The sequence below is a fragment of the Meleagris gallopavo genome, chromosome 7, assembly GCF_000146605.3.
Source record: "Meleagris gallopavo isolate NT-WF06-2002-E0010 breed Aviagen turkey brand Nicholas breeding stock chromosome 7, Turkey_5.1, whole genome shotgun sequence".
NCBI classification, from domain to species: domain Eukaryota; kingdom Metazoa; phylum Chordata; class Aves; order Galliformes; family Phasianidae; genus Meleagris; species Meleagris gallopavo.
The window spans coordinates 23,550,160-23,565,377 of record NC_015017.2 but is presented as its reverse complement, the minus strand read 5'-3'; the positions used below and the strand labels follow the sequence as shown (position 1 = coordinate 23,565,377).

At 35.1% G+C, this 15,218-nt stretch overlaps 1 protein-coding gene across 2 annotated transcripts in view; it reads right to left on the bottom strand.

Moving 5' to 3' along the window:
• Nucleotides 1-546: 546 nt before the first annotated feature.
• Nucleotides 547-15,218, bottom strand: part of ATF2 (activating transcription factor 2) — a 40,961-nt gene continuing 26,289 nt past the window's right edge. For both annotated transcript variants that reach the window (XM_010713769.3, XM_010713770.3), the window contains 2 exons: nucleotides 9,780-9,885; nucleotides 547-3,203 (listed from right to left, as the gene is read on the bottom strand). In XM_010713769.3, coding sequence (XP_010712071.1) covers nucleotides 2,977-3,203; nucleotides 9,780-9,885 — 333 coding nt within the window. In that variant the 3' untranslated portion in view covers nucleotides 547-2,976. The remainder of the gene's footprint in view (nucleotides 3,204-9,779; nucleotides 9,886-15,218) is intronic.

The following is a 15,218-nucleotide window of genomic DNA, read 5'->3' as shown; positions in this document are numbered from 1 at the left end:
TTTTTTTCCTGCCAATGCCTCCACACCATAGTCAAGAGCTTTTCAAACAACAACAGGATATGGCACCTCATCTATCATGTTTCCAACATTTATACATAAGATCAAACTACTTTTCATACCGTAACAAACAAACATGAGGGTGTGATTTCTTCTCAACCTCCCACAACAAAACCATGAGCAGTTCATCTGTTATTTCTTAGCGTCATGTATATTAAGGTGAGATTAAGATACCTGAAATGTTAACAGGAAATTCTGGTTACACACAACACCTTCGCAGTGGCACTCACTGCAACCAGAGATGACTGAGCAACGCCTGTGATCACCAAGCCGCTTGTGGACTCCTGTGGATTACTTAGGCTCCTAGAATTAAAGATACATGGCCAGCTCCTCAAAAGGTGCTGGGTGTCAACTTCAAAGCAATGGAATTTGGTTTATTTTCAAAAGAACATTATGCATTCTTATTTTTGTAACTTTGACATTATAGTAATAACTTCCAAATAAATGCTGGTAAGTGTAGTGATAAAGAAATAAGTTCGAAGACGCTGCTACCTTTTAGAACAATTATAATTTCATTAAAATAGGAACATAACTTAAAGATAGATTTTATTCTCTTTGATGATTTACTCATGCAAACTGCACATAAAAGAAAACAGTACAGTTTGTGAACATGTCAAATGTAAAGACCCAAAATGCTAAGTACAGAATTAGTGTGACATACGTCTCCAAACAGAACCCATGGTAGTACGGCTAATTACTGTTTTCTATTTGCTGAACACAGATTTTAATGGTTCTTTTTCCAGCCCCACTGTTAAACTCATTAACTGTTTACATGTCTCCTATACACTTATGAAGACTTACTTTTACAAGCGTGACAGCTGTTATAAAAAAACTTCACTTATATAAATATGATTTAAAAAGCCTTTGTGTTTAGGAGAGCAAATTATAGCGCAATCAATAAGGCCTTGCCTAGTCCACCAAAACTACAATGAAAAGTGACTGTATAGCTTTCCTGCAGAATTCACATTTTGTGCCTTTGCAATTCATTTCCTTCTCACAAGATGTCCATTGTATGTTACCATCCTGGAAATGATCAATAACTTACTGTTTATTCCTGAAATTGGGAAAGTAAGACTTCTAAACGCATGAGGGTATCAACTCAACTTCCTTAGTTTACAATACAAAATAGTTAGAATCCTTGTTATTTGCATGCTTAAAGCCCTGCAATGATATACATATGACCTAGATATCTCTTTGTCCAGTTTCATTATAGTACGGTTGTATATATACTGTAGAAATCATGATTTTCCTGTGGATCAATTACATTTTTTAGATTTTAAACTGAATCAAATAGAAATCTGATGGCACTGACACTTAAAAACACGTAGTATAGTGTGGAGAAGTAAGAGCAAATGAACTACACAACCCATTATAAATGCATTAAATCTTTGTTATATACATAATGGAATCCTGCTTTACTGCCAGTTGCTACTATGCATCTGTTTTTGCTATTATACAAAGTTTTCCCACCTGAAAGCACACATCTATATTTTTTTTTAAACAACTTAATCTATTGTAAAATATTGTACTGTATTTTGAACATGAATACAGAATCAAAATAGATAATGGCACATTTAAAAAACTCAATATCCTACAGATGATTGGATAATGAGAAAAAGTGTACCTACAATCATTTCATCAGAAACAAACTACATCATGGAATGTTAGTTATCCAAGTTTGCACAGTAAATAACATTTTAAAACTGCAATCACCTATCAGCCAGCATCACATTGAAGGCATCTTTAAACATTCAAGCAAAAGACTGCTGGCATTAACTACTGAACCATTCTCACGCACACACCACACACACCACATTATAATTACATTGTTTCCAAGATACGGTAGATACTGATTTTTTTTTTTTCCACAAGAAAGGTATCAAAATTTTTGCTACTAAAAGATGACAGTGCTTACACAAGAATTAAGTACAAGTTAGCTTGCAAATACAAGACAATGACAAAAAGAAGTCTTGAGTTGTCTGAAGGATTTTAGGCTTTTCTGGCATCCAAAACCATGAGTAAACTCAGTCTGCGACTCAAAAATCCACAAAATATCATCTTACTTTGGAATACTAAGTATTCCATACTTGATAACCCCGTACTTTACAATATGCTTACTGGTTTCAGCCAAACAACAAAGGGTAGTTACAGATACCTATGCTTACTGAAGAAATAAAGCTTTCCTCCCCTCATAATGAAAGTGTTGGAGAGGGAAAAAAAACAACAAAACCTGACAAATTAAAAAAAAATTCTATTTAGTAACGATCCTCATTTAGGACAGGTATGTGCATAAGAGTACTGTATTTCATATACTGTACTGGCCCTATTAAACAAATTAAAAACCCAACGGTTAAAAAGGTAACCAAAATGCTATACATAAAATAACCCAAACATTTTTCTCCCAATGTTCTTCCTCTCATAATGTGCAAAACAACAAAAAGGCAAAAAGACTAAAAGCAAATTTACTGTTACTGTCTTTCTCTTGCCTAGTGCTTTATGACCTTGCTCACGTTACAAAGTCAATAGGGACTATGCAGAACTTTGGTATAAAATGTCACATAATATTACTATCACAGTCTGGGGGATGAACTTTAGTAACTCACCCCAATGTTTGTTGAAATAATACCAAATTAAAAATGAAATAAACCACGTTGTACTGTACATACACTTTACACATTAAGCACGAAAATAACTAGTAAACCTAACACTTAAGAGAAAAAAAAGTCTTTTACAAAGAGACTTGTAACTGGTGTTCTGTCTCACCTTCACCTGCCAATCGTTAAAGCCAAATCTAGGTTTGAATTTTAAAACCGAGTAATTTTAAGCTACAATTTCTCCTAGCTGGAGACTGGTCTTTCATTGATTTCCCTTTAAAGTCACAAACGAATACCTAAGAAAAGGATGCAACCAAGTTCCTAATCAACTCCCCGAGGGCTGCGCCTGGGAGGGCGGCACCGCACCGACCTGGGGAAGCCCGGGCTCCGAGCTCTGGTCCGCCAGCTGCGTGAGCACCGAGGTGGCCACCGCCTCTGCCTTGGAAGTGGAGCTTACACCGTTGGAAGTGCTGACAGAGCTGTGCTGAATAGCTTCCGTGTGTGGGCTGCTTGGCACTGAGACGTCTTCTGAGCTGTCATCTTTATCTGCAGCTTCAGAAGAGAAACTGGTTTAGTTTTCTTTCCCCTCTTAACACAAAACCACTTCCCACGCGACAGTAGTCCCCTCCTAAACAATCAGCATTCATGGTATCACTTAACGCAGCAAATTGCAAAACAATCTAATTTTCATTGTCTTTTTTTTCTTTTTTTTGAGAAAACGCTACTTCATAAGCAAAGACACGGATTGCATTATGGAGCATTCAGCAAACAAGAACATTTTCACATCTTCAAAACCATGATTAATGCCATCTGATTCCCCACCTAGTAAATGAACTGCTGGGTATGGTGCTCACGTTGTGTCAATAAGCACTACCAGTAGATTGAAGGTGCTACCAGGTCTGCTGCCGCTATACGAATTTTTAATGGGCACCATTTCCTTCATTTGCTCAGTAGTCAAGAGACCGGTTCTGTGATCAATGATCATGATATCCTCTCTGAAAAAGGTGACATTTATAACCTCATACGTTAGACAGTATTTCCACAAGTTTTCAGACCTCATTCTTTTAACATATTAAAAGTTCAGTGACTTCTTTAGTGCACAGATCTCTCTGTAGGATTTAAAATTATTTTTTAAAAAAAGTTCTAATATCTTTAGAAATATTTATTCTTAGTATCTTTAAGAATAATTCACTTTGACTGAAGTGAATTTGCCACACAGTTGCCTCATTTTTATCTCATGACAAAGGGTAAAGATTAAAAAAAAATCTTACTACGCAAAATTAGAACTTGCAAAATGAGCATGATTTAAAATGTCTCTCACAAGATGTCCTAGCCATGCTAAAATTATCCTTCTTTTCCCCAGAATTTCAAGTTATCCAAGACATGATGCAAACACACCATCAAATAAAAAGCTGAGTTAAAGACTAAAAATCAAAAAGAAAATAAATCTACTGTTGTTCAGACATCTAATTTTGAGTGAAGATCAAATTTAATTATAACTCTTCTGTAGCACTTTGTGCTATTTATTGTTCTTCAAGTCACTGCATAAAGCTTTTGTGAAAAATACTTAAACTGAACATACAAATGAAAGACTGGTAAGTCCTTTTTAAAACACTACTGACCATTGTGTAATCTAAAAACATAGACATACACAGACAGAAGAAGCAAGAACCATTGTGGGCGGCACAACAATTGAACAAAGCTCGATATTCACTAGATTTGTTTTTGTAATCCTCTTCAGATTGCTTGAGATTGGCCTACAAAGTTGAGCTACACAAGGTAGAAGAGATAGGAAAAGATGACGCTAACAATAAAAGATACCATAGCCTCATTACCGTGCAAAACCAGGATAACAGCAGTAACTAAAATGAAAACAAGGCATGAAAAAACAATGATGAAGTTTATGATGTACTGGGGTTTATATGATGTACTAGAAAATTCAGTAAATTAGCAGGTCAAGTCCACAACATAAACATCTTTGAAGAACCCTATGCATACTAAGAACCCCCTCCTCACCACTGTTTATTATCAACTGCTTTCAGAAAAGAATGGTAAGGTCAAAGAAGATATGTTAGTAAGCAAAACAGCTGTATTCCTTTCCAGGAACTATTGCCCGGTTGATGAACAAGGAAACAATTTCTCTTATACCCCTTCTACAAGTTCATAATCATTCGAAAGGATCATAAAGTTCTTAATCACAAGGCTACCTATTCTACACATGGTGATTTTTTTTTCCAGAAAGTGATTTTTCAAATGTCCAAAGTACCAGATAGACAATATTGAGTTACATCTGCTGACAATTACTACATGGTAAGATTACATGGCAACCAAATACAGCAAGAAAATAATTATAGTACTTCTGAAATGTGTTCATGATCTTTAATAGGATTTGTCCATGCAAGAAAAGGAAGAACATGAGTGAGTGCCAATTTAGTTCATACTATTCAACAGGATTAAACCTTTGCTACACTTAGTTGAGACTTGCAGGATCTGATGCGAAAACAAATAAAAAGGAGCACATGCAAACTTCCTTAAGAACAGAAAGGAATTCTTGTGCTATCTCCCTAAAAATACTGAATTACTAGTTAGGAGAGCAGCACATTTTTCCCCTTCAGACAAAATGAAACGGCCATGAGCAGGACACTTGTAGGATAAAGCCTCCCCACTATCACACCTGATACTCCTCTTCAGACTGTTGTTTCTTCTATGAATCTCAACTTTCCTATCATTTTTTCTGTTTTGCTGATTCCTGATTTTCCTAGTGGCAAAATCCTCCTTACCCTCAAAAAAATGAGAGATTTAAATGCTGCAAGCCAGAGATAGAGAATGAAGATAATCTTTCAGTCAGAAGGAAGATCTTCCATTCCTTTTAATATATATGGTCTTAATGCAAAATAAATGTAATAGCATCACAACAACAAAAAATGTGAAGAGTTGACTTTCTGATTTTGGTTGGAAGATGATCTTAAGTGCAATGGAAGAACCAGTTAGGGTAACACTGATGACCACCACTGTTCAACAGAAACTTCGGTATAGTTGACGAGATGAATATACTGTGGTGAAGAGATAAAAGAATGTCATTCAGATATTTTCAGACACTGTGGATGTGGCAGGGAGCTTACAACAGTCAGGTGACTATGTGAGATACAGATCTAATGCTTGCTTATACTAATGACCTCGACTGGAGGTGTAAGTCCTTGCAATAACTGCAAAACAGTATTTTGCAATGAGGTACTACCCTAAAGAGGAACTTTTACTTCTTTCATAGTCCTAAGTTGACAGGAGCAGCAGCCAAAAACTGAACATAGAAGTCCATCTGAAGAACCAAAACAAAGCAAGAAAATTTATGCAGTGAATACAGAGTATCCGCAGAGTCACCTCATCACAGAGATTGTCACCTTAAGCTCAAAGATAGATAATTAAAAAACAAAGACTTTCAGAAGAACAATGGAATATAAATTTAAATTCAGACAGATTTTCCTCCCCCATCACTACTCCATGCACTGGAGAATTTTCTTGCACAGGGTTGAAATTCAAGGGTGCAACTGATAGATACAAGAATCATAATGTAGATAACAATGTAGAAGAGAGCCTGGATGTTTTAATGTCTTCCCTGGCTTTGTCTCAAATCAAGGAAAATGCAAGATCCAAAGTAGAAGTGAATCTACAGAAATGATATTTGCCGCACGTTACAAGGTTTAAACTTTACAGGCCTACATCACATGGATATTCCTGAAGGTTACACAGTTCCTAGATAGGCTGTCTCACAAAGAGGAGGAAGTATTTCAGTAATGCACCGCAAGGTGGGGTGGGCTGAGCTGTAGGCAAGATTTAAAAAAATACCAAACAGAACACAGAGAAGACTTACAAGGATATATAAAGCACCCTTGCACAATAATCAAAAGTTGCTATCTTTACTTCTTACCATTGCTTACAGGCAGCTTTCAGCAACGTAAGCAAAGAAGGAGTTGCAACTTCAGAACAAGAACCCAAATAATAATTCCCATATCCAGATCTAGTCTTCTGACATTCTCTAGAAAGGAAACCTTATGGTAATCGTCAACTACAGAGGGACTACAGAGGAACTCACTGGAAAATGATCATTTCTAGACTTGAGTTTGCTGCATCACTGCGAAGGCATATTCACAATTTACTGAAGGATCGTTGCTTACACAAAATGGGCTGTAGAAACACCTGAATAGTTTGGGTTATCCAAGGCCTGAAACTGGTTAGTTACCCTCTACTGTTACTTTAAAACTAACTTGAAAAAGAACGCACAAGAAAATTTCATTTACTACCATCTGCCATACAGTCTCTATTTATCTTCTTTTACATTCAGTTTTGTGTATCTGCTCTTGAAGACTATGACATCCTTTTGAAAAATATCTGAAACTTTTTTTTCCTCCAACAGGAATTTTCACATTTTCTTTTCACAAGTTTTAGCCTTCTTGCTTCAAGTCCAGAAAAAGTAAAATAGAAAATATCTGCAAGTTGCAGAATACTTTTAGAAATAATCTGGTTTTGAAGAAGTAAAATGAAAAATAAATGGACAGTATTTAAATTCTTTGTATACATTGCAACACTCCACTGTTTAAAGATAAATTCAGCAGCAGTACTATTCTTCCTTAGGGGAAAAAAAAAAACAACAAAAACTTAAACCATCTGAAAACACAAAACACAAAAACTGAAACAATTTTGTCCACAATACCTTGAAGCACCATAATAATAATTCTTTTTTTTTTTTTTCTGACCTTCTGTTTTTGGAAGTAGGCACAAGACTTTTTAATATGAATTAATATGCTCTTAATATGAATTCAAGAGCAATTTTCAGAAGGGATACCTTTACTGTTACGCTTTCCTCACTTGCCCGGAGGCAAAAAGGCAAAAATATGCTGAAAAATCTGAAGAATCTTATAAGATATGTAAGTAGGTGTCAAAAACATCCTGCAAAGCAATAGATTATTTCTGCCTATACTGCATCATAAGTGAAACCCTATTAAATTGTAGGCTTAGCTGTTAAAATACAGTCTCCTGGTATAAAGTCGCACCATCTCAGCAGTGTGCAATACTCAGCACTGCAGGAGCGCTGTAATCTGGTGTCTTCAGTTTCTTCCACAGAGGTACTGTTAAACCACTCAATACGTTCTTAAGCAATTGAACTTAATATGTTTATTTAAAAATACTTTGTCAACACTGTTTTCAGGAACATGTAAGTTAGCTGAAACTATTTTTTCCACCCATGCATTATACTGTGGGTAAATCAGTTAGCCAATGTTTTCCTAACAGTATGCACATGAAGGTGATGTGACAACACTCTGTCAGAGGGATGTCATTACAACCATCCTTTCTGCTGAACGCTGACTTTCAAAAAAAATTAAAAAACAAAAATAAAGTAAGACAAACAAAAAACCCAAAAGAATCTAAGTGAGCTATGCTGCCATTTTTCTCCTATTATTAGTTTTTTCTAAATTGTAGTCTTTTTCCACTGATTAGTGTCGTAGTACATATTGATTTTGTTTTCTTTAGTAAATCGGGAATCTTATAATCCCTTTTCAGAGGACAGAAAGCATACAGTATCACTAAGAAGTCTGTCATTAGTATTTCAATAAAGAAATTCTTAGCATATAATTAGCTTGCCAGTTTAAGACTTATATTTTTGAATTTGCATTAAGAATATTTGAACATGTATCCTTAAAACATCAAAATTCAAGAAACCTACAGTTGCTGCTTTTTTGGGGTTTGGGGGAGGGGATTGTTAGGTTATTTTTTTTCCCCCCAGAAAATCTTGCATGCATAATGTTATCCCCTAGTAGCTTCTGTATGAAATTATGTTGTGCTGTCAGATGGGAGCCATAATGGCCTCATCCCTGCAGCAATCATTGTTAATATAAATCCCAAACATATTTCCATACCGTTCCAATTTGCTCCAAGATGCTATTTTCTGTCTTGTCAAAATGACTGGAGATCAAAGGACCAAGATTTATAAGCTCAAAACTGACAAAATCAGTATTCCAGGTATACGTGGCAAGAGAGAGTTGCTAAATCTCCTGAATCTTTTAAATTAAAAATATTGCCCATTCTGATGAAACTGCTTACAATGACTACAAGTAAAGATGGTGGCCATTAAGTTTTATCGCAAGCACCTGAGGATCTGTTTGCATGCAATACAAAACGTTCCTTTATTCTCCTGAATTACTGACACTGGCAAATTAAAATGAAGTGGCTACATATGGCAGAAACAATCTTCACATTTACAAATATCCTGAAATATCACTAAATCATAAAAACGAAAGCTGTGGGTTATATATTATGAATGTTGCCTAATGCATTCCCGGCTCAGTTATTTGTAACAAATTTGTGTACAATGGACAAAATTGGCCATTTATTCTACAGCAGCAGCAGCTGGTTCTGGCACTGCGTATCATATCCAAAAATGAAGTTGCAAGTCAGGAAAGCATAATTAACCTTTAAAATGCTGGAAGGATAAAAATCAAATCAGCAACTTTCAGTAAAAATATCTATTAGAAAATAAATGCTCACTGAAGCATTTGGTATTCCCTTCATATTTCCTTTTTAAAATACCTTGTTAAAAGAGATTGTTTAACGTGGAAATCAAAACAGTCTAGAAGACATTGTACAGTAGGAGGCACAAACCTGCATCTGATTACTTTAACAGCTTGACTGATCCTGGATGTTATGGTAAATGAGGACAGCTGTTGTATTACCTTTTCTGAAATCTCATTACGATAAAGAAAAAACCCACAAGGACCTTTCTCTGTACTAGGCTAAGATAAAGTATACAAAAATGGTTTATCACGTGCTCTTAATACTTTAATTATATTTTCCAAAGCAGGTGTAGTAGCCTACAGTCCATATATGCTAATTACCATATGCAATTATTAAACCAACATAAAACCCTCAATGATATGCAACAATTCAACTGAGAGGGCTTAAATATATTCCTAAATATCCCATATACATTCCCGCCTTATAATAACCTTTGAGATTAAAAAAAAATCTTTAGTGTGATATTAGAAATGCACTTCTTATTTTTAATGTTGATTCAGTTCATTTTGGCAGTATTTCACTGACGCAGACTAAGGCTATAGGTAATGGAACATTACTCACTATGATAGCCAGATTTCTTCTGCATGGCGGTTACAGGGCAATCTTTATGAGCCAGAAGAAGCTGTTTCAGCTGTGCCACTTCATTTCTCAGCAGGGTGACTTCATTCTAAAGGAGAAGAAAGTTATGTACTTTACCAGGCTCAAACTACACGCATTTTGAAAGTCAGTATTAAGTTTTATAGGATTTTCAGTTGATCATTTAAGGGTAAATAAAATATAAGAATTTTCCATTTGGTGTATGTATAGCAAAAATGTATGCATTTTTTTTTAATCTTACAATACTTCTTATCTGAAACTCGATTAACTTTACTTTATGATTTTCTTAAATTAGGAAACATTTCTATGGAAAATAAATGTTACTCAGTCTGCAGATGCAGAGTCTACATACATTCTCATTCACGTGATCCAGCTACTGTAAGACTCTCCTACAGAGTTTTACCAATTCTAACCAGAGTAAATCTACATTTAGCTACCTGCATTCAACAGATGCCACAAACAATGATACACTTATTTTTTTAAGAAGCCTACGCAGCTTTGATTTTGGCAACTACATTTGCACTTGGACTTTAAAAATCTCACGTAATGGAAAACAATTTAGAAAATGTCTGTTGATTTTCACATTTCTCCTTAACAATCATGTATAAACCAAGTATTGTATGTAGGAATAATTAAGCATGATGATAAAACCTGAAGTGTCAGTCTATACCGCTCAAGTGGAGCATAATCTAGGAGACAGCACTTGCAGAATCTAGTGACAGTGCTCGTTCCCAGGCTGTGCCTTTCCACTACCAGGTGACCTTGAGGAAGGTCATTTTTCTTCTTTGTGCTGCAATTTCCCCATTTGTAAGATGGAGGACAATGATACTTACCCCTTCTCTGTAAAAGAATTTGGTATCTATGAATGAGAAACAGTACATAACTACACTGACACTCCAAATTAAGAACAGTGTGGCATGGTGAGAGATTCATTTTCACTTAGAGCATTAGAAAAACCGGTAGGCATCTACAGACTCAGGTTATCTGCAATGCTTTATGAGCCTCGCATCCTGATATGCGATATCTTTTCAGGGGTGAGTTTATTTTAAATGTAAGTCCTTTCCACTCATACGAAATACTTGAAGTTATTTAAACCATACAAATCTGCGCACATAAGAAAAATATATATTACCATGAATTCATGTTTTATGCATTTGGAAGCGACTTAAAGAAAAGCAAACATAGGAAAATTAGATTACAAATAAAATTATGTGGAAAAAAACCCCATGCAAATGTCGATCTGTCCTTGTAAGCTAAGGTAGTCCAGTCAGAAGAGATGAATGAAAACTAAAAGGATTCTAAAATAATGAAAACATTTTCAAGAATAGAATTTATTTGGTTTACTTACACTAGGTAATATAATTTAAAAATACCGTAGCTAAAATATCAGATTTGTATGACGTAGCTTTTCTTCGTGCCCTCTCCCTCTAATTAGAAGACCAATTTTATATCTTCTTTAAAAAATTATTAAGGACTAATTTTCTGTTCAGTCATTTTACTGTGCCAAATATCCTTTGCAGGAATTTTAAAGCAAAAAGAAGAGCTGAAAGAGAAATTTGACTTCACTGATGTTTCTAGTAAGAGAACTGTGATTACAAAGAAAAAGGTTGTAATGAAAAAAAGAAAACAAAAACGCATCACCTACAAAAGCTCTACCATCAGGAATTTTATGTCCTGAAATCCTGGGCTGTTAAGAGAGCACTCTACTCGTGCCTCCAGCTTTCAGATCTCTTAGTTCACCACATTATTTACTGAGGATCCACATGTCTGGATGCCAACCAGGCTGTTGCACAAAACTGATACAGAAAAGTGCTGATGCAGTTTTGAGATACTTCTTGATAATGTACAGAAACAGCAATGTCCAAGAACATGAATCATACTTCTGTTAGTTTAAAGGAACACTGGCAAAATAAATGATCAAATCAGGAAAAAGCATTCAGAAAGTTTCTACCTTCATTTCCCCCATTTAAAGAAGAATTTTATGCACAAACAGCATATATAAAAATGAAGCAGCTGTTTACCAGTGTAAATAAATCTAGTATTCATGAAAAACAGTTGAAAAGGCAGTGCCTTGCTAAAAGGAATATAGAAAAGCAAACACCTTATTTTAAACAGATTTGGAAGGAAAAAAAAAGCATTCCTATACTAAATTAAAAACTTGAGGCACACTCCCTGAAAACATAGCTAGCACTGTTAGTAACATCAACACTGTGCCAATAGCATCATATTCCACTTACAAACCATTCCTGAAAGCAGAAAAGAATAAGTCCCAGACACACTTAGTATGTGGAATGTGAAGGAGAGACTAATCAATAGCTGCCATTTACATGCAACTAGTAAGAGCCACTTTGGACTGATAATAGAAGTGGGTTATTAGAATCAGCTTCTATATACCTTGCAGTTTTCTTATCATGCATCTGACAATATGACATCCTTCCAGCTCTTTCAAAATATGTTAACAGGTGGCCTTTATGGAAAATAGGCTAATAAGAAGAAACACACAGAACAAACAATTCAACAGTTGGCACGAAGAAAGACTGAAACTTTTTGCACACAGAAGATGAACAGCCCTCTTCATTTATTAAGTCAAGAGCAGGTATCAGCGTTTCTTTAAACAAGCATGAAATATATTTTACATTCTACCTAGAAGAATTCTTATGTTCACACATTTAAAAAGCATGCTAACGTGGGAAAGCAGGATTCTGGGGGAAAGCACATCTATTTCCACCTGTACTCCATTTTTCAAAAGATATCACAGTATATTGCACTGTGTACAATATGTTCTTCTGCATCTGCCTATTTTCCCTGCATTCAAAACACACGTGTAATAATGGGACCAGATTAACCCTTATTAAGCCGGGTGCTGGGCAACATTTGTGAAGTATATTTACCAGGCCTTTTACCAGAGGCAAACAGATGTGGCAGTTATGGGGATAATGGACTGTGCATTTATTTTTCATACAGCCTTCCTAAAGCAGCTCTTGTAGCAGTAGCACAAACCACCAACTGCTGATAAGCGATGTCTCCTAAAGCCCAGAAAGACCTCCTAAGGAAGACAGACCATGCTTCTACTAACAGAAGTAACACAAACTCACTAATTCTTTGTCCTCTGAAGTTTTTACAGTGATAGGGATCAAATATGGAACATGCTACAGACTTTAGCATCAGACACTGCAATACCAGTGAGCAGCCACTGGACACACGTGGCCAACAGCTCCTTAAAAACATGTTACGTAGCATACGATATTCAGGACAGGCACAGAGGCAACAGAAAAAGGTTTAACAATTCTCAGATCATTAAATGAATCAACATATGAGTAGAAAACACAAAAAAGAAAACAATAAATATATTTCAAAAAGTTGGAAGCATGAAATAACGCATGTAGCCCATAGTATAGATTGATAAAGGCCAATCTAATATGTTATTGACATGACTTGACTGAAATCTTCATTTCAGTAAAAAAAAAAGCTTGAATAAATTACTTTCTCATACACAAATTCAACTAAGGAAGCAGAAAACTGTGGAACAAAAGATATGTATCAACCAACTATAGCTCTTCAAATCTGTATCTAATGCTAGAGAGCTCCCAGTTTTAAAAACATGGACATTAGAATCTTTGACACAAATATAACACGAGCACTACTGTGTTGAAAGAAGTTGAAAGTGTTATGCAAAGCACTGCAGTGGAATTTCTAGTCATTTTGGTATTAACTTAATTTTGTAATTATAACATCTCAGCAAGTCATTTAGATATTAAGCAAGCACTACTAAAACCTATCACTGAGTTCATAAAGCTGTACTAAGGCAAAACTCCAAAAGTAGCAAGTTTACTATTAAATATAATGTAAGTAACCATTTCTGCCCACTACGCTGATCAGCTGTGTTAGATTATTAGGTAAAACATAACTATGGAAATTCAGGATGGACGAATGCTTTCACATAATAGTTTATTTCTCTGACATTCAATACTCTTCAAAGCATTTTGTTCTTCACAGTTAACAGTTTTGCTTTTGGCAAATTAAGGAATTCCTTTTTCTTGAGTTATTACAGAATTATTGCTTGGAAATCTGGAAATGTTTTGGTTTCCAGATATGTAAACAAATAAGTAAAAACCACAATCAAGTTTTAGATGCAACTATAGGTCTAAGCGATGCACGCAAATAAATACAACAATATTTTACATATTGTTATTCTAACAGTTCAGGAGACATTAAGATCACTGACAAAGTCCCAGGACGAAACGTGTTTTAGCATTTGCCATAAAACAAAGTGTAAACCTTGATCTCCTTTCTGACTTCAGATTCTATTCTCACTCTTAATTTTATTTGTAACAAGAAGTACATCATGCTACAAACATCAATTCAGAAAAATTGCAACTGTTAAAGAAGAGAAAACCTGTGGCCTTCTCAATGAGACAAAGCTTTTTAATTTTTTTTCCTTGGACCATTACTGCTGCTACGGGGCACTTCTTCAATAGAGCATTAGCTTTCTTCCATATTATTATCAGGTGGTGTATTTGCATACCTTTATATGGATGTGTTATTTTTTATTAAAATATCTGCAAACAAGTCTGATTCTACATTTTATCTATTATAGGATGTTTGAATATGCACAGAACGAAACCAGGACTGCTCTCTCTCTAATAAGCAAAAGACTACTACATTATTGTGTAACTGTACAACACTAATGTTGCTGTTACAGCAGCAGCTACAGTAAATAAGGTGTGTGTGTGTATATATATATATATATGCACATATATATATATATATGTAACTGTACAATGACTTTCATTATTGGTTTCAAACCCACTGTGACAATTTGTTACAAACAAATGATGATACGGTATTTTCACAGTTTTCAATTATAAAAATGGATGTGCACAAGTTAAAGGTCGTTCATCTTACCAAAAACTATTTTCATTAAGACAACTGAAATACAGCCAATTGTATTTGTTGTTTTTCTTCCTGCAAGAAAAATATACTATACCTTCACTTGTTTCTTAGATTCTTTAACCTATAGTGCTACATGTCATTTTGCAATTCATGGATTTACCATGAGGGCTATGACTACATTAAAGTTGAGTCCTCAGACTGTGAACAGGTATGAGAAGATTATGTATTTGCAAGTAAGTTAAGTAATGCCATGATGTCAGCTAGTGATTCTAGAACACAATTAATAATTTCACATTATGTGCTTAGCTCTGAATTTCTTGAATTTTACAGTCTGATGCTGAAAATGTTTAAAGACGACTAGATATATTTTTATTTTAGGAAAATTTCTTTAAGGTTGGACAAACACTGGAACAGGCTCCCTAGTGAGGTGACTGGTGCTCCATGCCTGTCAATGTTCAAGAAGCATTTGGATAATGCCCTCAATAACGTGCTTTGGTCTCATTTGGACTC